Below are 27,649 nucleotides of genomic sequence, written 5' to 3' on the forward strand. Positions count from 1 at the left end.
TATGGGACACCTTGAAAGCAGTGCTACGAGGGAAGTTCATTGCACTAAGTGCCCATATGAAGAAAACAGAGGATAGTCACATAAGAGAATTAACAGCACAACTGAAAGCCTTACAAACAGAGAGAAGTGAACTCACCCCTTAGGAGTAGATGCCAGGAAATAATAATCTTGAGGGCTGAAATCAACCAAATAGAAACCAGGAAACCAATACAAAAAAATCAATGCAACGAAGAGTTGGTTTTTTGAGAAAATCAACAAGATAGACAAACCTTTATCCAAATTAATGAAAAAGTGTCCGGAGCCGTATTCGCCATTACAAGATGGCGCTGGCTTCCTGCTTCCTGGTTCTTGTTTACAGCATTAGCTATGTTAATTGCACATGCGCTACTATATGGTAATTTCTATATGGTAGCTCTCCCTATCAGAGAGGCTATATCATTTGGGCGTTTTGCGGAGCACCAATCACAGACGAATACGTCGCCCTGCGGGCTATTTAAGCTGTGCGCATTTGGGGCTTGGGGTCCTTCTCCATCAGCATGTAAAGAGCTCTACAATAAAGATTCTGCTGGACAAATCTTCGGTTGCCGCGTCTTCCTTATCGGCAAAGGTTGCGCGCGACAAGTGGTGCCGAAACCCGGGAATGCCGACCCTGGGCGGAGGAACGACTCGAAGGACCCTCGACTGCTTGTCGAAGGAAGATTCAAGCCAGTGGAGCGAGAAGCTGCAGCACTTTTCAGCAAGGTATGATCTCCGTGGTCTGGGTGATCCCGTTTCTTGTTGTTCGTTTCATTTTCGTTTTACTGTGTTGTCTGTGTCTTAATTGTCATAAACGGGAAAAGACTTGCCGCTCACCTTTTTGTGACCTAGCTTAAGTGGCCCTAAGTTTCAGGTAAATAACTGAGCCGTCACACCCTCTCCTGTAGATAAAGGAGTTATGGGGAACCAGCCGACCAAGCCTATTGCAGATGCAGCGCAGGCGCTGCTGAAGCAGAGAGAGCTGAAGATTCCAAACAGAGTTTTGCAGAACTTCCTTAAGGAGGTTGACCGTGTTGCTCCCTGGTTTGTGGTCTCCGGGACCCTCTCCAAAGGAACATGGGATAAATTGGGAGGAGACCTTATGCGGGAGAAGGAGCAAGGAACCTTAAGGGCTGGTGCATGGCCATTATATAAATTGTTAAAGTCTTGTATTGAAGATGAGAGATGTAAGGAACAGGTCAAGGAGGGGCAGAGAGTGCTTTCAGACCATCAGGATAGTCTATCAGAAGCTGAAAAGGGAAAGAAGGGAGAACAAAAGAAGAAGTTCTCCAAAAAGAAGTCAGATAAGAATGAGAATGTGCACAATAAACTAGCGGAACTAGAAAAGAAAGAAAAACAGCTCGCCGAAAAGGAAGAGGAACTTAACCGACGAGCTAGAAGTTTAAAGCTTATGCCTGCTCCAAAAGAAGGAGCATGTAAGGATTGTGAATGTGAGGATCCAAAATTGTACCCTCTCCTCACTGAGTTTAAGCATTATACTATAGATTCTTCCTCCGAGGGGGAGACGTCCCCCGGAGAGGAGAATGAATCTGACCTATCAGAATCAGAGGGGGATCCAGAGCTGAACCCTGCCGAGCAGGCAGAATTAGATGAGGAAGCTGCAAAATATGAGGCAGAAAGGTATGGGCGTGCCCCGCCTTATGCATCGGGCTATGAACCAACGGCACCGCCCTATGATGTCATAAGCAGCAAAAGATGCCCAAAAAAGGAAGAAATTCTATGATTCCAGATAAGGAGACAAAGAAAATACAGGCAGCACTCCCCATATGGGAGGATGCCCAGAATCAGAGGCAACATACTCCATTGGATTTGAAACAATTGAAGGCTTTAGTGGAAGCAGTGCAGACATATGGAGTTAGCGCCTCCTTTACCACAGCCCTTATTGAGAGGCTAGCCATGAATGCAATGACTCCAGACGATTGGAATAATACAGTTAAAGCATGCTTATCTATGGGTCATTATTTAGATTGGAAGTCCATTTATCAGGAATTGTGTGCGGCCCAAGCGAAAATAAATATAGCCAATCAGCGACCTCAATGGAGCTTTGATATGCTCACGGGTCAAGACCAATGGGCTGTGAATCAGACTGCCTATATGTCATTATATGGATGACATTTTGTTATGCCATTCTGATCACGCCCTTTTGCAGCAAGCCTTTGGCGTTTTGTCTAGTGAATTGAATAATAAGGGTTTGTTTATAGCTCCTGAGAAAGTACAAGAAGGGGATATTGGGAATTTTCTTGGCTCTATCATTTGTCCTATGCAGGTAAAGCCACAAAAGATTGTTATTAGAAGAGATGTTCTTAAAACACTTAATGATTTCCAAAAGCTTTTAGGAGATATTAATTGGATAAGATCATATTTAGATCTAACTACGGCAGAGCTTAAGCCTTTATTTGCTATTTTGGAAGGAGATTCAGCCATTACATCTAGTAGGCAATTGACTGCTGAAGCTGCCCAAGTGTTGGATAAGGTGGAAAGGAAATTGGGTGAAGCTTCTTTAAACCGGCTAGATCCATCTAGCCCGTTTCAGCTATGCATTGTTTCCTCACCTCAACAGCCTACAGCTGTGCTATGGCAAAAAGGGACCACTATTATGGGTCCATCCTCAAACTTCTCCTGGCAAAGTTCTAAGCCATTATCCCACTCAAATAGGAGAAATGGCCTTAAAAGGTTTACAACTAGCTTTGACCCATTTTGGCTGTGAGCCAGAATCTATTATTGTGCCTTATACTGTTTACCAAGTAAATGTGTTATGTGCCACCTTGGATGTTTGGGCGATTCTTCGTTGCACCTTTTCTGGAAATATCGATAATCATTATCCTAAACACCCCCTGTTACAATTTGTCTTAACTAATGCCATTATTTTTCCAAAAATTACTAAAAGTCAACCGATTGTAGGAGCTATTGATGTTTTTACTGATGGGTCCAAGACAGGTATTGGCAGTTATGTTGTTAATGATCAGATATTTCAAAAATGCTTTAATTTTTCATCTCCACAATTGGTTGAATGTGCCATTGTAGCTGAGGTTTTACGAGTTTTCCCTCAACCTCTGAATATTATCTCCGACTCATATTATGTGGTTGGAGCAGTACAAATTTTGGAGACAGTGGGACTAATTTCTTCAAAAAGTGCTGTCGCACAAGTTTTTGCTGATATTCAGCAATCAATCAGAACGAGATTACATCCTTTTTTCATACAGCATATGAGAGCACATACGCTGTTGCCTGGACCCATGACAAGAGCTAACGATTTGGCTGATAAAGCTACTAAGGCATTCTATTTTATCCTTAATCCCATACAAAATGCTGTTGCCTTTCATGAGCTGTATCATGTTCCGGCGGATACACTCAGAAGAAAATTTGGCATTTCACGAGCGGATGCCCGTGACATTATACTTAAATGTGTCAATTGTGCAGAATTTAGATCTGTACCTACTTTTGGTGTCAATCCTAGGGGATTAAAACCCTTACATATTTGGCAAATGGATGTCACCCATATTTCTGCCTTTGGTAAGTTAAAATATGTTCATGTCTCTGTGGACACCTGTTCCGGAATTGTCCACGCTACACCGTTGTCAGGAGAAAAAGTGGCTCATGTCATCACCCACTGCCTGGAGGCATGGGCAGCGTGGGGAAAGCCACGGCAGCTAAAGACTGATAATGGACCTGCTTATACTTCTAAAACATTTCAACAATTTTGTGCTAAAATGGAAATCCACCATGTGACCGGGTTACCTTACAACCCACAAGGACAAGGTATGGTGGAACGTGCTCATAGCACTATTAAAATGTACTTACAAAAACAAAAGGGGGGAATCTGCCCCGCCATAAATATGGGTCAGAAAGCTACTCTTTCCCTCACTTTATTTACTCTAAATTTTTTAAAATTGGATCCCAATGGACAGTCTGCTGCAGACAGACATGTCACTCATGCATCTCCAAAAGAACTGGTGAAATGGAAAGATGTACTTGATAATCAATGGAAAGGACCGGATCCTATATTAATAAGATCCAGGGGAGCTGTTTGTGTATTCCCACAGGGTCAAGAAAATCCAATTTGGGTTCCAGCGCGATTGACTCGAATGGTGAAACATGATGGCCCCGCTTTGGATTCTGACACTGCTGGGAATGCTGATGAGCTCGCAGATGACGAGTCAAGAGATACGCTGGGGAATCCTGTCGACCTTCCCTCGGCCGATGCCGGTGATGCATGATGCACAAGTTTTTCCACGATTTTTTACGACTAATGACTCTTTGGGGCTACCATTTTTGCCAATATCCAAGGATGTGGCTCCTATCCAAAATAATTATACTTGGACTACTAATGGTAGCTTATGTTTTACTGTGAACCAGTCATCTGAAGATCCTTGTATTAAGTTAGGAAACTTTTCTTATGCCAAACTAGGAAGGGAGGTTACTACTGGAAAAGGGGCGAATAGGGTGACTTCTGCTAACGCCACTGTCCTTTTTGGATGGTGGCCGCAACATGAGACACAGGATACAAAACGCGGTGGCCATCATCAACAACCACAATATGCGCCTTTCTGCATTGGTGGGCGCCCAGATTCTTCCTCTATTTTTCCTTGGACTGGCTGTCAGAGTCGCAGAGCTCATTCATTAAATGGATTTTTTACCTTTTCACCTTTAGAAGGCTTTGGGAACGTTACCAAGATGGACCCCTGGAGTTATGATATTGATCCTTTTGATGCTTGGCTACTTTGTGGTGCAAGGGGAAGTTGTACAGATCTCTCACCTATGGTTACTATCTTAGGGGGAGCAACGGGGATAGCCCTGATGAAAAGCAAGATAGGTGGTATTATAGAGGCAGAACCGATTTCTAATGTGAAACGGGTGGATCCCACTCCAGTTTGTGTCTGGCCCCCGTTTGTTTTTGCTGTGTGTAATGATATAGGATGCTCTTTTGCTCTTTGCTGGAATGCTAGTGAGTTTTCCTCTGCTACCGTGGCCCGTATGCCCAGATTCTTGCCAATGCCTGTGAAGACTAGTAATTCTTTGACTTTATTTCGACAGAAACGTGATTTTGGCATTACTGCAGCTATAGTGGCTATTATAGCGACGGCGGCGGTTGGGGCCTCTCTGACCGTGGCATCCTTAGCTTTACAGGGACAGGTAGCCACTGCTCAACATCTCAATAATTTATCTGCCTTGGTTAGCGAAGCAATAGATGTTCAAGCCTCTGTGAATAGTCAATTGAAAGGGGGGTTGATGATTGTTAATCAGCGTATTGATCTGGTTCAGGAACAATTAGAAATATTATGGCAATTGGCTCAATTGGGATGTGAAGTTAAATTACCTGGGCTTTGTGTGACTTCCATTCAATATGAAAATTTTACTAAAGCAGCGAATTTATCTAAGGAGTTATCCTCGCTGTTACTATCTAATTGGAGTGTAGAATTTGATGATTTGATGAGAAAGCTTCGTCTCGCCATAGTTCAGATTAATTCCACTCGTTTAGATATTTCTGTTACACATGGATTGTTTTCTTGGATGTCCTCCGCTTTTTCCTACTTTAAAGAATGGGTTGGTGTAGGAATGTTTGGAATGACCTTATTTTTGGGACTGTTCCTCTGTTTTTGGTTGCTTTGCAGATTCAAAAGACAACAACATGCTAAAAATGTGGCCATTGTGCAAGCTATGCTGGCTGTTGAGCAGGGAGCATCCCCCAAGTATGGTTAAGTATGCTAAGCCGTTGAGACGCTGTCAGAACTCCAAACACTCCTGAAGGGCACAGGTTCCCATTGCACCAGGATGGTGTTCTGGACAGACCTCTGCATCTCCCAGGGCTCAGGTTCCCATTGCACGGGGTCTCCGATGCAAAGGGTCTCGTTTACTGTGTAACCTCCTTGATCGCTCAAGCTGTTGATTCAGCAGGCTGATCGGAAACCTCATGGTAATGTGTCTGGCTCTGCATATAATTTAAAAGAAAGGGGGAGATGTCGGGAGCCGTATTCGCCATTACAAGATGGCGCTGGCTTCCTGCTTCCTGGTTCTTGTTTACAGCATTAGCTATGTTAATTGCACATGCGCTACTATATGGTAATTTCTATATGGTAGCTCTCCCTATCAGAGAGGCTATATCATTTGGGCGTTTTGCGGAGCACCAATCACAGACGAATACGTCGCCCTGCGGGCTATTTAAGCCGTGCGCATTTGGGGCTTGGGGTCCTTCTCCATCAGCATGTAAAGAGCTCTACAATAAAGATTCTGCTGGACAAATCTTCGGTTGCCGCGTCTTCCTTATCGGCAAAGGTTGCCCGCGACAAAAAAGCAGAGAGAGAACATGCAAATTAACAAAATCAGAAACAAAACGGGGAACATAACAACAGACACAGAGGAATTCCAGACAATTTTTCAGGTCATACTTTGAAAACCTGTATTCCACAAAAATTGAAAATTCAAAGGAAATGGACAAGTTTCTGGATAACTATCACTTACCAAAATTAAATCAAGAACAGACAAATAACTTAAATAGACCTATAACCGCCAATGAAATAGAAGCAGTCATCAAAAGCCTTCCAACCAAAAAAGTCTAAGGCCAGATCGATTCAATGCAGAATTCTACCAGACATTCAAGGAAGAACTAATACCATTACTCCTCAAACTGTTCCACAAGATAGAAACAGAAGGTTCATTGCCAAACTCTTTTTATGAGGCCACAATAACCCTGGTACCCAAGCCTCACAAAGACACAACTAAGAAAGAAAACTACAGACCAATATCCCTGATGAACATTGATGCAAAAACACTCAATAAAATACTGGCAAACCGAATTCAAGAATACATCAGAGAAATCATCCACCATGACCAAGTAAGCTTCATACCTGGAATGCAGGGATGGTTTAACATACGAAAATCTATCAACGTGATCAACCATATAAACAAACAGAAAAAGAAAAACCATATGATTATCTCCATAGATGCAGAAAAAGCCTTCGACAAAATTCAACATCCTTTCATGATGAAGGTATTGGAGAGGTCAGGGATAACGGGAATATACCTAAACATAATAAGAGCAATATACAGCAAACCAACTGCCAACATCAAACTGAATGGAGAGAAACTTAAGGCGATTCCTCTAAAATCAGGAACAAGACAAGGCTGCCCTTTCTCTCCATATCTCTTCAATATCATACTAGCTAATGCTATAAGACAACAAAAGGAGATCAAGGGGATCCAAATTGGAAAGGAAGAAGTCAAACTGTCTCTATTTGCAGATGATATGATACTTTACATAAGCGACCCAATAAATTCTACCAGGGAACTCCTAGAGCTGATAAACACCTTCAGCAAACTAGCAGGATACAAGATAAACTCAAAAAAATCAGTAGCCCTACTTTTTTCAGACAACAAAGAGACAGAGAAAGAAATCAGAGAAACATCATCCTTTACAATAGCCACAAGCAACATAAAGTATCTTGGTGTAACACTTACCAAACAAGTAAAAGACCCATATAATAAGAACTTTGTGGCTCTGAAGAAAGAAATTAAAGAAGATACCAGAAAATGGAAAGATCTCCCATGCTCTTGGATAGGTAGGATAAATATAGTAAAAATGGCAATCTTGCCAAAAGCAATCTACAGATTCAATGCAATCCCCATTAAAATCCCACCACAATTCTTCACTGACCTTGAAAGGATAATAATCAACTTTATATGGAAAAACAAAAGACCCAGGATAGCCAAAACAACCCTATACAATAAAAGAACTTCAGGAGGCATCACCATTACTGACTTTAAGCTCTACTACAGAGCTATAGTTCTGAAAACAGCCTGGTATTGGCATAAAAAAGAGACAGGTAGACCAATGGAATCAAATTGAAAATCCTGATCCAGATAATGTCTGTCGCCATGCACAAAACTCAAGTCCAAATGGATCAAAGACCTCAACATCAATCCAGCCACATTGAACCTCTTAGAAGAGAAAGTAGGAGGTACCCTTGAACAAATTGGTATAGGAGACCGCTTCCTGAATATAACTCCAGGGGCACAGACACTGAGAAACAATTAGTAAATGGGACCTCTTCAAACTTAGAAGCTTCTGTAAGGCAAAGGACACAGTCGACAAGATCAAACGGCAGCCCACAGACTGGGAAAAGACTTTCACCAATCCTATATCCGACAAAGGGCTGATCTCCAAAATATACAAAGAACTCAAGAAACTAGTCAACAAAACACCAAATAACCCTATTTAAAAATGGAGTATAGAACTGAAGAAAGAATTCTCAACAGAGGAAATCAAAAAGGTTGAAAGACACTTAAGAAAATGCTCCACATCCTTAGCTATCAGGGAAATGCAAATCAAAACAACTTTGAGATACCATCTTACTCCTACCAGAATGGCTAAAATTAGAAAACACCAATGATGACTCATGCTTGATTGGATGTGAAGAAAGGGGAACACTCCTCCACTGCTGGTGGGAGTGCAAACTCATACAGCCATTTTGGAGATCGGTATGGCGGTTCCTCAGGAAAATGGGAATTAGTTTACCACAGGATCCGACAATCCCCCTCTTAGGCATATACCCAAAGGATCCACATCCATGCAACAAAGACAGCTGTTAACTATGTTCATAGCAGCACTATTTGTAATAGCAAGAACCTGGAATCGACCTAGATGCCCCTCAATTGAAGAATGGTTAATGAAGATGTGGCACATCTACACAATGGAATACTACTCTGCAGAAAAAAATAATGGTATTTTGAAATTTGCAGGGAAGTGGATGGCACTTGAAGAAACCATCCTGAATGAGATAACCCAGTCACAAAAAGAGGAACATAGTATGTACTCACTCATATATGGATTTTAGACCTAGAGCAAAGGATCACCAGCCTATAATTCACACCAGCAAGAAGAACTAGGATACAAGGTGTATTCTAAGAGATTCATATAAAGTCCTTCACAGAACCGGGAAGGGACAAGTCCCCCAGAGCACAGGGGAAGTGTGGGGGGGGCAGTGAATGGAGAGAGAAGTAGGAGAAGACGAGGGGGAGGAAAGGAAAACATGTGCGACCAGGAAGATTGAGCCCGGTTAGGAATAGAAGACAGGAAAGAAAGGGGGGGGGGGGGAGAACAGAAAGGGTTAGCCAATATTGGTTTGAAGATAAAATTGAACACAAAGAAAGGTCTAGAGAACTACAAGCCTGCTGCCAACTAACATTTCGAGCTTCCATGGAAAGCCTACCAAAAATGCCCTTCACGGAGAGTGAGATCATCAACTAACTTATCCATGGAGCCCTCAACTAATGCCTGATGGAAACAGGAGGAAACACCCATACATAAACACTGAGTCGAAGTAGAACCCAGATGCAGATGGAGAGGACAAGACCATGCGGCAGAAACACATACAGACAGTTGAACTGAACAAAGAGGAGCTAACAGGCCCCCAGACTGATAGCTGGGAAGCCAGCATGGGACTGATTCAGCCCCCCCCCCCGAATATGGATCTCAGCCAGAAGGACTGAGCAGTCTAAGGGACCTCAGACAGTGGAGCCAGGATGTATCCCTGGTGCACAAAAGGACCTCACGAACACAGCCCCCATGGAGGGATAACTGCCTTAATCTAGAGACAGGAGAGAAGCCCTAGTCCCTACTTCACATGACCTGTCAGATCTACATGACCCCAACTGGATGGCATTCCCCTATATATGGAATTGGGGTGGGGGGATGGGAGGGGAGGGTAGTTAGAGTACATGTGAGAGGGTAGAGAGGGTAAAAGGAGGGAAGGAGGGAGCGAGGAAGGGAGGGAGGGATAGAGGGAGGGAGAGGGAACTGGGATTGACATGTAAAATAATAAATTAAATTTAAAAAAAAAATGCTTTGACTCCAAACTTTAAGTTCAACGACAAGTTACTGGGGAAAAGGATTTCTATTTTTGTTTCCACAGAAAATGAAAAGCTGTGGATTCCTTCCCAGACTAATGTGGTTTGACCAAGCCAGGCCGCCTGAAACAGAGTACAAGGTGATGCTACATTCAAAACAGCTGGACAAAGCAGCCTTACAGACTACAGCCAGGATTTCTGAATCTTCTTCAAATCCCCATGACAGTGCCCCTTACCAGCAGGAAGTAGTTTGGAAAGAACGACGCCCAAATTCCCAAATATTGTCTATAAATGTTTGTTTTCATTTAAATGTACTTGGCTATATAAAATAAATGAATAAATAAAAATATTTAAAAAATAACTTAATGAAGGTGATAAAGGTCCTTAAAGAGGAAATGAAAATTTCATTAAGATCAAAAAAAAAAAAAAAAAACCAAATTGGAAGAGATCAATAAATTACTTAAAGAAAGCCAAGAAAAACAAAATCAATCAAACAAGTAAAGGAAATAGCTCAAGACTTCAAAATTGAAATAGGGGCAATAAGAAAACAAAACTAAGGAAATTCTGGAAATGGAAAACCTGAGAAAATGAACAGATGCAAGCATAACCAGTAGAATATAAGAGTCTCAAGTGTTGAAGATATAATATAGGAAATAGATTCACCAGTCAAAGAAAATGTTAAATCCAACAAATTCTTAACACAAAATATGCAGGAAATCTGAGACACGAGGAAAAGACCAAACATAAAAATAATGGGGATAGAAGAAGAATTCCCCCTCAAAGGAACAGAAATATATTCAACAAAATCATAGAAGAAAACTTTCCCAAACTCTGGAAGAACATGTCTATGAAGGTACAAGAAGCTCGTAGAACACAAAGTAGAGTGGCCCCCAAAAAGAAAAAAGTCCCTTTCCCATCAAAACATTGAAAATACAAAATATAGAAAGAACATTAACAGCTGCAAAGGAAAACGGCCAAGTAATATATTAGGGCAGACCTGTCAGAATTGCACCTGACTTTACAGTGGAAATTCAGAAAGCCAGAAGGTCCTGGACTGATTTTCTGCAGACACTAAGGGACCACAGATGCCAGCAACGACTACTATACACAGAAAAGTTTTCAAAAACCATATACAGACAAAACAAGGTAGTCTAAGACTAAACCAGATTTAAATAATACCTATCTACCAACTGAGTCCTACAGAAAGCTCCACCCCAAGGAAGTTAGCTAGATTCATAAAAACACAGGCAATAAATAATCCCACATCAGCAAACAAGGGAAAACACACACACACTACCAACCCCACCAACAAAATAAAAAATAATAGTAATTAACATTCACTGATCTCTTAATATCAATGGACTCAATTTGCCTATAAAAATACACAGGCTACCACAATGGATACAAAAACAGAACCCATTCTTCTACTGCACACAAGAAACACACCTCATGCCTGGCTTTGGTGGCATATGCCTTTAATCCCAGCACTCAGGAGGCAGAGGCAGGCAAATTGCTGTAAGTTTGAGACCAACCTGGTCTATAAGAGCTAATTCCAGGAAAGTCTCCAAAGCCACAGAGAAACCCTGTCTCAAAAATCCAAAAAAGAAAGAAAAGAAGACAGAAATAAAGGAAGGAAGGAAGGAAGGAAGGAAGGAAGGAAGGAAGGAAGGAAGGAAGGAAGGAAGGAGTAAACTCAACAATCTACCCTTTTTATCCTATCATACCTGGAATCCTCCATTGTTTTTCAAAACAAAAACTTTGAATATAATTCCCTTTGCTCAACCTTCTTTCTGATCATAAGCAACAACATTTTGTAACCAATCCACCTTAACAATGACAAACATCCATAATCCAATGAATGACCAAAAAACTCTTGGGAATGTGGGCATTGTATTCTTAAAGTCACTTCCTGCTGTTTGGGGTGAGAGGGGGTGATGATATCTTTAGGGGATGCAGAAAAGAAAATTTAGGTTAATTGTCAATCTGTATCATTTGTTGTCCAGACTCTGCATAATGGCCAAGTATAGGGCTTGTTTCAAATGCTGGCTAATGAAGTCTGTCAGGCTAGCCACCTCGAAATTGTTCCTAGCAGTGTCTGTGAGGCTGGATCATCTCAGCAGGTCACCTCAGAATTGTTAAGAGCAGTTTGTAGTTCAAAGCTGATCTTTAGTTGGTGTTGTTCAGCATAATAATGTTATCATAGTCCTGGTGAAAATGTCATTGTGGAGTCCCATCCTCCCTTTGAAGACTTCAAAGGTTCCTGTTAGGCCTTGTCATGTTCACTGTAGAAAACTGAGAAACTCAAATTTGAAATCATGTACATCAAGGTAGATGAAACTTTTTTCTAGAATTGGTTAGTTTTCTATATGACCATTAATAATATCATGACAAAAATTATGACATTATTAGCAATACAATAGGCTTAAATATGTTTATCCTGACATTAGACAGAGATTTCATATTTTACTTCAACAAGTACGTGTGGGTTCAGAGAAGGATAGAACCATATTCCAACTCCAAAGGCAGCTTTGAATATTTAATTGGACTGAGACTACAAAAAGATCATTCATATTGTATTTCTGTATAGAAAGAAGTAACAAACATTTGGGAAGATTTGTGAAATTTTACTCAGTTGTAAATGTGATATACCAATAGGCTAATTTGCTCTTTTTTCTTGGAACAATTTTTCTAGAAGATTTGTCCTTTTGCTTCAGATGTTTCACTCAGGATTCCTTAGCTAGATACTTTTACTCTCTTGAAAGGACAAAAAATAAATTTTGCCCAACCCTAAATTTTTGGGAAGTTCTCCTTGGCAAGTTATATCTGAAAATATATGTTTCATAGGTTAGGTTAGAATAAACATCCATGCTAACTGATGAACAACCATCATTTCTAATTAAAAGGCATCTTGTTCAAATAGAATCTTATAAATATTTATGGTATCCATATTCTTCTTCACCTTTGGAAACAAAGGCAAAACCTCTACCACAGCATAATATATGCCTTGTTTCCATTCAGAGGTCAACACATCATTGGAATACACTGATTTGATTGATTTAATTACATAGCTTTTTTTTCCTATTATCTAATATCTCACTGATACATTTGCTGTTCCTTTCTCATTAGCATTTAGAAAATTAAAAAACAATAAAGCACTATGCAATCTATTTTGGAGGTTCTTTATCATCACTTTCTGTTTATTTAGCATTTCCTTTAGAGTTTCAATTTGATATACTTGCCTTACATGTAGGATTGTGTGGTATACTTGTAATATGCTCTGTATTATAATAAGGAAAAGTCTCTTTCATTTTCTTAGAGACATATGCAGGAGCATTGTCTGTCTTCATTTCTGCAGGTATTCCCATGACAGCCATAACTTGTAGCAAATGTGTACTTACAGAATCAGTCTTTCCAAACTCAAAGCAGTTGCCCATTGAAAACCTGAATAAGTAACAATGGTGTGGTGTACATATTTGAATCTTCCAAATTTTACAAAATGGAACACATCTATCTGCCAGATTTCATTCCTATGAGTACCCTTTGAGTTACTTTCCTGCATGTAGTGTAAAGAACAAGTAGGACATTTCCTTGGCTTGTTGGCATATGATAGAAAAGTCTTTTTTCCAAACCTTTGCTATTGGCATGGTGTTTTTCATGAAATTCTGATGCCGTTAACATATTTCCTATCAATAGTTGATCAGTCTCATCACTTCCTTGCGCTAGAGGGCTTTTGCAGACCTGTATGGGATCATATGTTTTATATATATATATATATATATATATATGTGTGTGTGTGTGTGTGTGTGTGTGTGTGTGTGTGTGTGTGTGGTGTGTAGGATGATTTCTGTCCCTGACTATGTCTTGTAACTGAATAAATAATAAAGTAAATTCTGTATCATCTATTATAAATTCAGGGTCTCAATGTGTAAAACAACTCTTTCTGCATACTGTGAATCAGTAACTATATTGAGGTTCTTTATGATCTATTAACACCATGGGAATAGCATATAATTCTGACTTTTAGACAGAATTATAAGGACTTAGGTCCACTTTACTTAAATTTTCTGATTTGTAACCTGCCTTTCCTGATTTATTTGCATCAGTATAGAATGCAGGGGCTCCAGTTATTGGTGATTCTCTTATAATGCAAGGAAGGATCCAGTTAGTTCTCTTTATAAGTTGTATTATCTCACTTTTTGTATAATTGCTATTGACCTCCCCCAAAAAAAAATTACAACAAGCTCTTTGCCAGGGTTTACTTTCAACCCGTAATTTGTCAATTTCAGCATTAGGAAAAGGTACTAGAATTTCTGCTGGATCTATTCCTAATTGACGAAGTCTCAATTTTCCTTTTAGAATCAACTTGGAGATCTTTTTCACATAAATCTTCAGTTTCTTAGTCATTTTATGTGGCAAAAAGATCCATTCTAAGATAATATCTTCCCTCTGCATTGAAATTCCTGTAGGAGAAACTGTTTATGTATTATTTCCAATGGCTGTTGTACCAAATGATGGCATAGGGTGGGGCTATTAAACAATCCCTGTGGGATAACCTTCCACTGATACCTTTTAGCAGGTTGAGAACTATTGTAAGTAGGCACCATGAAGGCAAACTTTTCCCTATTGTTTTCTTTAAGTTAATAATAATAATAGGCCAATCTTTAGGTAATAAAGAAGGCAACAGCACTCTAGGCTGTACAGAGCTTATTTGTTGAATTACTTTATTAATGACTGTGAGGTCTGTAAGCATTCTCCATTTTCCTGATTTTTTAAAATAAGAAATACAGAAGAATTTCAAGGGCTGGTAGATTCTCCAATGTCATTCAATACATTCAATACTTGTTTTATTCTGCTTTTGTACAGTCTGAATGGCCAGCGTCTGTTTTATATACTGCATAATAACATTTTGTTCCTACACAAGATGGTTCGTTTTTGATACTGGAGGAATGTTAATCTGGATATTCAATTGCTGAAACAGATTACAACCCCATAGCTTTAGTACTATATCAGTCACATATGGCCTCAGCCTTCCTCTTTGTCCTTTTAGCCATATATATTCAACCCATCTCGTGCTTTGCTTTACACGAGATAGTGTTCAAGTCCCTAAGAACTGAACATCTCCCTCATGAAGAGGCCAACCTGGATGCCAAGATTCTGGGGTGATAATGGGGACATCCAGCAATACTTCAAGTATATCATTAATTATTTGCACTCTTAGTTTTGTGTTTGGTCATTTATAGAAGTCTGCCAAAATATATGTTTTCTGTTTCTTCCCTGAATTTTTGATTCATCCTTAAAAATCTCTACAGTATTTTACAATAGTCACTGGATTGTCCTCCGTAGTGACTGGGAATGACTGAACCAATTTTGACATAGAGGCCTTCGAGCCTCCCCTGCCCAAGGAGTTTCCTGATAGTAAAGGGTTTCCTTGCTTGTCTCTTGCCAAACTACATTCACTGGTCCAGTGTAGGCTTTTGCTGAATCTTCTACATAATCCAGAAGGTTGGTGCCTTCTGTTTGGGTTACTCCCATAAAAGGCATCATTTCTAGGAATGCCCTAACTACAATTTCTTCTCAGATAGCCTATTCTACCACAATTCAATATTTTAATATCTCCTAATACCTTTGGAAATTGCTTCTCCTACCCAAGCCTTAGTGTTAGAATCAAAAGACTCAACACTGACTATGTGCAGGATCCATTCATCCATTGGTTCTGATCTGATCTTTAAGGGCTCAAACAACTTTTTGCCATCTAAATTAGCATTTTCAAAAGGTAGATAGTACACATCCAGCTTCTGGATCTGCTACCCCTATTTGTAAAGCTTTGGCCAATCTTTGAAAAAAAGTCTGTAAAGGATTCCTTTGGGCCTTGTATAGCCTTAGTATATGACCCAATTCTTTTCACTGGTTTTTGAATCAAGGCTGCATAGGGACAAGATGTGCTCATTGTATGTAGTATCTGCATCCGTATAATGGCTCTTACCCAAGAATCTGACCTTGGGAAGCTTCATAACCTTTGATTCTGCCTTGATGTTCAAGGGCCTTAGCCTCCTACATCCAATATGACTTCTGCTGAAGCTGTGGACCAAGTTCTAGAATGGCTGAGACTAATTGAAGCCAGTCACTTGGAGTTATTCTATGTCTTGTAACCCTTGTCTTTACTAACTGCCTCATATACGGTGAACGCATGCCATAAGAAACTACTGCTACCTTAATATATTTTAAATCTTTCATGGGTATAGGCTCCCATAATCATTCTGTAAATCCTTCTGGGTATTCATCATTTGCTGGCTTTTGAGTAATAGTAACAGGATATACCATAGCAGGTGATGATAATGATACAACATTTGGTACATCTCTGACTCTGAAAGGTGCTGGCTATGTTAAATCTTCTTAAATTTTCTTTAGTTTGTACCTTAAGTCTTGGTGTTTTAAGAAGGTCTTGTATGGCCTCTAATTTATTCACAATCTGAATTGTAGAAACTTTCAATAATTTCATTAAATCAGTTTCTTGTTCTCATCATTTATAGATGATTCCAGCGAAATAATATCCTCATTCTTAGAGATTATTTGTATGGCATGCAGATTGCCTTCCAAAAACAATGGTCTATCTACAAGCTTTTTTTCTGTTAAGAGTTCCTTGCCATGTTCCATTTTCTGAATTCTCTTTATCAAATTATGATTGTCATTTTAAATTGTAGGAGTCCTTTTTGCTAAGTTCTTATTATCAGTCTGTAAAGTCTGTGTCATTTCTATAAGTTCCTCAGTCTTAGCTCTATTATCAAACCATTTCTTTTAGGATATGATATGGATAACCAAGCTAATACCAAATATGACTAAGGGTGTATATGCCCCAGGTATGTCATATGTCTCTTTTAAAATTCTATCCATAAGCAGAAGCAGACACCCACAGTTAAGCCATACTCCTAGAATCCAGTTGTAGAGAGGGAGGAGTAAAGGATTCAAGACCATCCTGGAGAAAGCTACAGAAACATATGACCTGACCAAGTCAGAGTACAGGGACCCCAGTCATAAAGCTGGGTTACCAGCATTATACTGAACCAAGCCCTCAGAATGTGGGTGCCAGTCTATGGGACCTCTAACAGTGGAACCCTTATTTATCCCTGGTGCACAAACGGACATTGGGAGCCCATTCCCTATGGAAAGGTACTATTTCAGCCCAGATACTCAGAGGAGAACCTCAGCCCTCCCCCAAATGATGTAACAGACTTTGAAGATCCCCCATGGTATGTCTTACCATCCTTGGGGAGTGAGTGGGGGATGAGTTGTGGGGGTTGATAAGAGACATGGGAGGATGGGAAGGAGAGGGAATGGGGGACTGATATGTAAAATGATTGTTTCTAAATTAAAAAAAAAGAATAAAATAAATTATAAAATTCCATCCATAATAGAAGCAAAACAATTTTTTTTTAATTCCTGGATAGTAATACCATTATAAGAAAAAATTTTAGTAACTGATTCATTTACTAGCTAAAATGCAAAAATATCCAGTAATTTACCTGAAATTAAATCATCAGAAATTTGCACATGCCTAGAATGGTCTTAACTTTAAGTTGCAATGATGATATTTGGCCAGCAAGTGTCGAAGGTATACCAACAAAGCAAGTCTAATGACACTGAAGCTCAGGTCTGATTTTTTCCAGTGTTGTCCAACCTTTGAATTCTAAGCAAAACTTACACAAACTTTGGGTTTTTTGTAAAAGAGAAAGGGAAAAAAAAAGAAAGCAACCTGTGTGCACTGATTACCTATCACCAATCAAGATGCAGGGGTCTGAAACCATGCACAGTAGTGTGCAGAGAATTCACAGCAAGTACATAGCAGATGCATGGTGCATGCATGGCTGGCTGAAGCTATGAGCTGGATTGGATGTACAAGCTCTGGGAAGTCTCAAGGTCTGGAAGTATGTCAATATGTCCCTTAGTCTAAATAATAGCTGGATCAAACCACCAAAAAAAAAAAAAAAACAAAGGCGAAGAAGGTTCTAGGGATAGTGTCAGCTGCTGGCACTAGGTGGAGTTGAGTAGCAGGGAATCTGGCTTGGTCTGCCTGACTAAGCAAGTTCACAGCAGTTAACAGCTTTCTCAGGGCTAGCTTGGAACCCTCATGGGGCAATTTATCCCTGTCCTGTCATTAATGTTCTGGCCACATTAAATGCCAAAAAGTAAATGGAGTTCTTAATTGGTCAAAGTAATAAAAACCTGGAGTCATATAAAGGGAAAAATGCTGAGTGATTAGAGAGAAGGACCACCACCACAGATTAATATGTCAGAAGACAAGACAGCAAGCTCCTGTTTCTCCCTGCTTACATCATGTTTTCTCCCGCTACCTTACTTCTGTCTTCTCCACAGATCTATAGCCCTCTATGGTCACCTAGTGGCAAGCTCCATTCTCTGACATTCAGACAGGCTTTATTTATACAAGCAAGATATCACCACAAAATCTAACAAAATAGACTTCAAACTAAAATTAATCAAAAGAGATGAACAAGGACAATTTATATTCATCACAGGAAAAAAATTCATCATGATGAGGTTTCAATTCTGACATCTATATCCCAACCACATTTGTACAAGGAACATTACTAAAACTTAAATCACACAGTAAGCCCCACACACTAATACTGAGAGACATTTCTCCACTGGACAGAAACGTTAACAGAGAAGTAAGGGAACTAACAGATGTTATGAGTCAACAGACAACTGTGGAACATTTCACACCAAAGAAAAAGTATATACCTTCTTCTAAGCACCTCATGTAACCTTCTCTTCAACTGACCACAAACTTGGTAACAAAGCAAACCTCAACAGATACAAACAAGCAAACAAAAAACTAGAATAACCAATGTATCTTCAATGTATCTTATTGGATCATGATGGCTTAAAGTTTTAATTCAACAACACAAATTTCAGGAAGCCTATAAACTCATAGAAATGGAACACTGACCAACTGAATCAACCCTGGGAATAAGACAATAAAGACTTCCTGGAATTCAATAAAAATGAATGAACAACATACAAACTTATAGGACACTACAAAAGCAATGTAAGGAGGAAAGTTCATAGCACTAAGTGCCTATATAAAAGAACATGGAGAAATTTCACACAAGCAACTTAACAGCAAACCTAAAAGAAATAGAACAAAAAGAAGCAACCTCACCAAGGAGGAGTGCATGCCAGGAAATCAGGAAATAATCAAACTGAGGGTTAAAATAGAAACAAAGAATCAATGAAGGAAAGAGTGGGTTCTTAAAAAAAAAAAAATAGTCACATACACAAGTCTTTATCCAAACTAACAAAAAGACAGAGAGAGAATATCCAAGTTAACAAAATCAGAAATAAAAGGGGGACATAAAAACAGAAACTGAGGAAATCCAGAGAATCATCAGGTCATACTTTGAAAACCTGTACTCCACAAAACTGGAAAATGTAAAGGAAATGAATAAATTTCTGGATAGATAGAACATACCAAAATCAAATCAAGAATAAATAATTTAAATAGACTTTTAACCCCTAAGGAAATAAAAGCAGTCATCAAAAGTCTGCAAGGCAAAAAAGCCCAGGGCTTTTTGCATACAATTCTATCAGAATTTCAAAGATGACCTAATACCAATACTCCTCAAATTATTCCACACAATAGTAACAAGAAGAACATTGCCAAACTATTTTTATAAGGCTAAAGTTACCCTGATATCCAAACCACACAAAGACACAACTAAGAAAGAGAATTATAAACCTATTATCCTCAAGAACATTAATGCAAAAATACACAATAATAACGTTGGCTAACCAAATCCAAGTACACATCAAAAAAATCATCCACCTTTTAGACATAGAGCAAAGGAACACCAGCCTACAATTCACACACCCCAGAGAAGCTAGGATATAAGAAGGAACCTGAGAGAGTCATACGAGGTCACCCACAGTAGGGGAAAGGGACAAGATCTCCTGAGCATATTGGGGGGGGGCACTGAGTGGAAAGGGAGATAGGAGAAAGAGAAGAAGAGGAGGTGAGAGAAGACCACGAGGGACCAGGAAGATTGAGTCAGGGGATGATTAGATGAGAGCAAGAAAACATATACCACAATAGAGGGAGCCATTATAGGTTTGAAGAAAAAACTGACACTAGAGAAATGTTCAGAGACATATAAGGATGACCCCAACTAATAATCTAAGCAACAGTGGAGAGGCTACCTTAAATGCCCTTCTTTGATCATGAGATTGATAACTACCTTATATGCCATCCTAGAGCCCTCATCTAGAAGCTAACAGAAACAGAAGTAGACACCCACAGCTAAACACTGAGCCAAGCTCCTGGAATCCAGGTTCAGAGAGGGAAGAGTGATGAGAAAAAGGGTCAAGACCAGGCTACAGAAACCCACAGAGACACCTGAATTGAACAAGGGGGAGTTCATGGACACCAGACTGATAGCTGGGAAAGCAGCATAGGACCAACCCAGAACCCCTGAATGTGGGTCTCAGAAGGCCTGTGAAGTCTATGGGAAGTATATGGGAAGTCTAGGCTCTATCCAAGGACTTTGACAGATTCTGATGATCCCTTCTTGAAGGCCTCATCCTCCCTGGAAAGTGGGTGGAGAATGGGGAGGGGGGCAATAGGAGAGAGGGGGAACTAGGATCGATATGTAAAATAAGAAAAAAATTTAAAAATTAAAATAAGGTATATATAACCTAAAAAAATAAATAAGTAGCACTTCTATACACAAATAACAAACAGCTTGAAAAAAAGAAATCAGAAAAATAATACCTTCCACAATAACCTCAAATAATAGAAAATATCTTGTGTTGGGTTACCACTAACCAATCAAATGACAAGAGTTGTATAATAAAAACTTCAAGTCATGGAATAAATATCAGAAGATGGAAAGGCCCTCATGTCCATGGATTGGTAGGGTTGAAATGGTAAAAATGGTCATCTTACCAAAAGCAATCTTTAGATTCGATGCAATCCCTACCAAATTACCAACACAATTTTTCACAGACCTTCATGTGAATGTTATTCACCTTTTATGTGAATAACAAAAAAAAAGGGGGGGGGAAGGGGGAAGGCAGCTAAAACAATCCTGAACAATAACAAAACCTGCTGGAAGTTTCATCATTCCTGATTTCAAGTTGAACTACAGAGCTACATGCTATTTGGCATAAAAACACACACACTGATCATTCAAATCAAACTGAAGACCTGGAAATAAATCCACAAACATATAGGTACCTGACTTTTTATTAAGAAGCTACACACTAGAAAAAAAGACAGCATCTTCAACAAATGGTGCCAGTCAAACTGGATATCTGCATGTCAGAGAATGCAAATAGATTCATACTTATCACCCTGAACAATACGTAAATCCAAGTGGATTAAAGACCTCAACATAAAAACATAAAGCCAGATAAGCTGAACATAACAGAAGAGAAACTAAGGAAGAGCCTTGAATCCACTGCCACAAGAGAAGACTTTCTGAACATAATACTGAGAGCACAGCTATTAAGTTCAACAAATAAATAGGACCTCATGAAACTGAAAAGCTTCTGTAATAAAAAGGGCTCATCAATAAGACAAAGCAGCAATCTACAAAATGAAAAAAAAAATATTTTTACCACCTTCATATTCCATAGAGGACTAATATCCAAAATATATAAAGAACTCAAGAAACTAGATGTCAATGATAATAATCAGCGAGGGAGGAAGGTTGTGGTGGAGAGAGGGCAGGAGCATACCTGTCAATGATGAGGTCACTGACAGAATCTAATTGTTCCAGTCCGATTAAAAATGAGAATATCACAAGAGTTGGGTCTAAACAAAGAATCACACAGAAGAGCTGTATTTGTAAGAATGCTATCTCAGAAAGGAAAGCTTTGAAAAAACCCACAAATGTCAGCTCCCACGTACTGGTAAATGGTGCTAAGTTAGTAAAATCACACCCAAATCCTAACTTGAAAAGAAAAGTTAATATGAAATATGCTTCTTGCTCCTTCCCATTATAAAACCCCTGAAAATAGCTATTCAAGCAACAACACATGTTCATAACATGAACTATCACAAAAGGACCAGCAAAAGTTCACATAAAGGTACAAGATTAGAAAGTTACATAAAACTATAAAAAGTTACATCAGAAACAAAAACTATTATTCCACAATGCCATAAGGAAGCCTAATACTTTACATGCAAATTTTAAAAACAAAAATCAAAAATTAACACAAACTATAAATGTAAAAGTATATAAACAGATCATAATAGACAGTTAAAAGTCAACACTTTTTCTGTATAACACTTAATGAACTAATATTTTTTATCTGAGAAAATTCAAATTCATACGTTCAGTAATGAAACTGTTCTCAAGTTGAAACACATTAAAATTTCTAAGGAAGTGAATAATCTTTCAGTTGAAAAACCTAAGAATAACTACTAAAGTATCAACACAATATATATCAAGATAAAAAAAAATAAGTAAATTCTTATCATTTAGGAACTAATTTATCCATGAAGACACAGGTGAAAAGCAAAGCAAATGACAGAGTCAAAGGACAAGCCATGTGAGCCAAAATATAACACATTCCAAAGTTAAATATTCAAACATGCTGCCTCACATAACACTGTTTAGAGAACGCTTTGTTCTAATATTGTTCCTACTATTTAATAGTGAAGGTTAGACAGAATAAGTAAAGATTCAGGAAAGAAAAAGATTATCCCAAACCAAATGTATGTGCTGGGCAGTTTCCTCAGAAATGGTTCTATGATGCTTCTATGAAGTCACATGTAGGTTGGATTTGAGCGTCTAATTTATCAGACATTTTAAATAAAACACATAAAAGTAAAAAAAAAAAGCCTTATTTACTAAAGAATTAGCTGGATTTTCACTTAAAAATCATTATATTTAAAATAGGAATATTTTTATTTTGAAAACAGTTGTTTTATAGGTATGGTAAAAATATTTATCATATATACACAGATCAAAAGAGAAGAGCATGAACAAGGAAGACAAGGAATGAAGACAACAGGGTACATACCTGTAACCAGGCACTTACAATTACATGAGAGCATCTCAAGATTGAGATCACTTTAAGCAGCCCAACAAGACCTGTCAGAAAGGAAAGAAAGAAGGGAAGAGAGAGAAAGAAAGGAACAGAGGAAGGACAGATTCCTTATCAAACCATGAACGTAAACCGTGCTGGCAATCAAAAGACTAAGATGGTTCCTGAATTTCACCTTTCTCATATACTGTTCTCATGCTAACTCCTACCATCAAACTGAAAAGTTACATCCTTACCCAAGTATGGAGGAATGTGTCTAGAATCCCAGCACTCTGAAGGCTGAGGCAGAATTGCCAGAAGTACAAGCCCAACTTGAGACACATTATCTTGACATTGTAAGTTCTAGACCAGGCCAACCTGAGCTAGAACAAGACATCTCTTTTGGGAAAAATAAAAAATAAAAGAAAAGCAAAGTCATCTGTATTAAAACTTTGGCAAACTGTCCATGGATGACACTCTCATTCCACAGTTATCAACTTTCTGGCTCTCTGCATTTAGGCTTGTGTTCAGTCACAATCATACCCAACAAATCACTGATACTGATTTTTCTAGTCACCCACCTAAGAAGATATTATTATGCCTTATAATCCACTTCATCTTCTGCTTTTATCCTTACTAGCTTCTAAAATGACTCTGTAGTATCTTGACATCCAGAACAAGTCCTACAACATCCAAAAGAGCCTAACGTCTTTGAAAACAGAACAACAGACCCTAAACAGCATTCACCAAAAATATGTATATGCCACAGAAAACCAAAATGTGGTTCTGAATCAGAGGAGGCTCAAGGTTCCTATTCAGAGGAAACTAAAGGAGCATGACACAAGAATGTTAACAACTGATGCTAGACTAACTGGCACTTTTTCTTTCACTATAAAGAACATTTATAGTCAACTTTAAAAACTGAAAAAGGTCTGAAAATTAAGTAATAGTACTTAAAGATAGAGAGATGGTTCACTCGTTAAGAGCACTATCTGCTCTTCCAAAGGCCCAGGATTGATTCTCAGCATCCACATAGTAGCTCACACCCATCTGTACTACCAGTTCTGATGCCCTCTTCTGGATTCCACAGGTTCTAGGCATGCCCATGGTGCAAAGACATACATAAAGGCTGAAACCCATAAACATAGTGTTTTTAAAATTAAATAAACAAATTGTGCTTTATCAACATTAACTCTCTGATTCTGATCATCATAAAGTAGTCATATAGGTAGGAGAACTTTCATTGCTTTTAAGGTTACAATGCAATCTCGAAAGGGTTTACATAAATATAATATGGAAAATGAAAAGAAAGAAATTGCTTACACAAAATAGTAAAAGAACAAATATGAATGGAAAATATGAGAACCCTCTGTAGTGGAATTAATTATTTCCATCATCTAATTATAGAAATAGAAACTATAAATAATCATGAGAAAATGCTATCACCAAATTTCTAATATAATTAGAAAATGAAAATTAAAACTACAGTGAGATACCACTAAACCCTACAAAGAATGACTTAAATTTAAAAGTTAGAGATACCAAGTATTGAGTATATGAGGCAACCGAAATGCTAAACTGTTAATGAAAGGAATGGAAAGTGGTAGAGCAGTTTATAAAATCTCAAAATTGTTCTCCAGAGGTAAGCATATACTTAGAATACCTAGAAAACTAAAAACATAATCACATAAAACCAAATTCAAATATTCATACCAGATTTACAATCACCAAACACTGAAAACAATTCAAATGGGAAAACACTGGTATCTATATAATGGAATACAGTACGATCCATCAATAAAAAGGGATAGAGCATTAATCCTTTCAATAATACAGATGAATTCCAAAAGCATTATACTAATTTTAAAATCTCAAAGGTTACATAGTATACTGTTTCATATATCTATGACATATTGTGAAAAATGAGAACAAATCAGTATCTAGGACTGAAAATTGAAAATTGGCACAAAACCTAGTATGGTAGCCACATGCCTTTAATCCTATCCCTTGAAGGGCAAAAGCAGGAAGACCATTCGTGGTCACAACATAAACTACATAGGAAGATCCTGAAAACAAAACAAAACTATAAGATGGAATTTGTGGGTAATAGAATGATTTTGTAGTCTATCAAATTCTTAGAAATTGGAGCTGAGGAGATGGTTTAGCAGCTAAGAGTGCTTTCTACACAAGAATAAGGCCCTGAGGTCAAACTCACAGAACATAAAGGAAACCCTCAGCATGACCATACACCTATAACCTCAAGGCTATGGGCACAAGAACAGAAGGATTAAATTTCAATAAGATAAATCAGTGTCAATGGTATAGTGTAAAGAGTGACAAAGCACAGACTCTTGTATGTATGTATGTATGTATGTATGTATGTATGTATGTAATGTATGTATCTTGTATGTATGTATGGGCACACACACACACACACACACACACACACTATTTCCCAACATCCTGGCCCCACAACCACATCAGCTCCAAATGAGCACTCAGAGACTTATATTAATTATAATACTAGGGCTTTTTATTGGCTAACTCAGTCTTAATTATTAACCCGTAAATACTAATCTATGCAATTCTACAAGGTCTTCTCTTACAAGAGAATGCCTCACTCATGTCCTCTCTTACACGGAATCACATGACAATGGCGAATGCCTATACCTCCCAGAATCCTCATGTTCTAGACCTGCCTATCTTGCTGCCCTATTGGCCACAGTGTTTTGTTCATCAACCAATATAAAATGATATCTCCTATCACATACACACAAACACAGACACACACACAAACACACACACACACACCTTAAAGCTGAATTTTATGACACGTAAAATTTTTAAACAAATATTTTCACATTCACAAGGAAAAAAAGTACTTCCACTAATATTTTATTTTATTCTCATGTGAATAACACAATCTAGATAGATACAATACTCTCATTTTATAATTAAAGCAACAAGCATATAATAAATAAGTTATATGTGGTAGAACCAAAACTAGATTCTAGATAAACTAATTCTACTTCAACAAAATCCTCTGAACTTCCTTATGTCTCAGTCAATCCAAACAAACCAGTCAATCAAAAATGTCCCTAAAAACCCAACAAAACCAAAATGAAAGAGGGAATAAAAATAAAAATGTTATTAACAGTGTACAATGTAGGGCTTAGCTGTAGTCCTTAAGAAATTAACAGTTCCACACAGTAGAAGTCTGACTCATGATCCACAGGCAACAAATAATGCTTTGTTCTTTATCTTTTAACTAAAAAAAAGGAAATATGATCATAGCAGATAGCCTTGCAATGATTGATCCAATTAGAGCATCACTGGTCTTCAGCACTGCCCTGGGCAACAGGGCAGCTTCAATTCACAATGGATTTTTGCACATTTAAATAAACATTTTCAAGTCCTGAATACTATCACCACCCAAGACTAGAAAAACAACGAGAAATCTCTAAAAATAGCCTTCGGTTTCAGAATCAAAAGAAACATTCTATAACAGTTTACTAAGAAAAATATTTTTAAAAGTTCATCTGTATCAAAAATAGCATAAATTACCTAAAAACAATGGTGTGGTTTCTTCTAAAGTAGTTGCATTAGGATCTGCTCCAGCTTCCAAAAGAATCCGTGTGATTTTCAAATGTCCTTGACTCACAGCAAGATGTAATGCACAGAAGCCCTCAAAAGTCTTTGTCTTAATGTAGTTTTCAGATGAATCTGTGGGAAAAGGTGAAACCCATTAGACAGAATATTCTATGTTTTACTTCTTGAGTTTGAAAAACAAATACTATATGAGAAATTGAGTAATTTCTAGAATTTACTAGAAATCTGGCACGAGGGAAATGTCCAGAGATCTACAAGGATTGTTGTCAGTGTTGTCAAGGAAGGACTACAATGTGAATAGTCCTTTAGTATTATTGAAGAAAAACTATGTTCATACACTGTCACCTCTCTAGAGGTGGTGAAACTGAGAGAATGGAGGTGATTTATCCAAAGCATTATGCAATTAATTTATACCCTAAGGTTTAAGAGGAATTACATGGGGCAGGAGAGATAGCTCAGTGGTTAAGAGCACTGGCTGTTCTTCCTGAGGTCCAGCAACATGAAATTAGGTGCCCTTTTATGGTCTGGAGGCATACATGCAGGCATAACATCACATACATAATAAATCTTAAAAAAAAAATTGACCTTAAATTTGTTTCAATAAATGAAAATCCATACCAAAACAAAGTATTCATATCTATACCATAATTCCCTTTTTACCTTTAAAAAGATATTGGTTGTGGTCATTAACCATTTATAACCAAGTCTACTTAAATGAAAACAAACATTTATAAACAATATTTGGGAATGTGGGCATCGTTCTTTCCAAACTACTTCCTGCTGATAGGGGGCGCTATCATGGGGATCCTAAGATGATGCAGAAATCCTGGCTGCAGTCTGCAAGACTGCCTTATTCAAGCTGTTTTGAATGTTGGATCACCAGGAACGCTATTTCAGGGGGTCTGGCTTGCTCAAACCACATTAGTCTGGAAGGAATCCACAGCTTTTTATTTTCTGTGGAAACAAAAATAGAAATCCTTTTCCCCAGGAACTTGTCCTTAAACTTAAATTTTGAAGTCAATGCATTTTTAAAATATATAAATTGAATTAATCCAGCAGTATTTCCTTTGACAGTTGTTTCCTCAGCAGTCAAACGATATAAAGACAATATAATGCC

General features: G+C 38.3%; 1 protein-coding gene across 1 annotated transcript in view; it reads right to left on the reverse strand.

Moving 5' to 3' along the window:
- Asb3 (ankyrin repeat and SOCS box containing 3) overlaps positions 1-27,649 on the reverse strand; it is a 198,676-nt gene that overhangs the window by 105,796 nt on the left and 65,231 nt on the right. Inside the window, exon 3 of the mRNA XM_051178751.1 lies at positions 26,488-26,646. Within this exon, the coding sequence (XP_051034708.1) occupies positions 26,488-26,646 (159 nt within the window). The remainder of the gene's footprint in view (positions 1-26,487; positions 26,647-27,649) is intronic.

This window comes from Phodopus roborovskii, unplaced genomic scaffold (genome assembly GCF_943737965.1).
Source record: "Phodopus roborovskii unplaced genomic scaffold, PHOROB, whole genome shotgun sequence".
In the NCBI taxonomy this organism is placed as follows: Eukaryota; Metazoa; Chordata; class Mammalia; order Rodentia; family Cricetidae; genus Phodopus; species Phodopus roborovskii.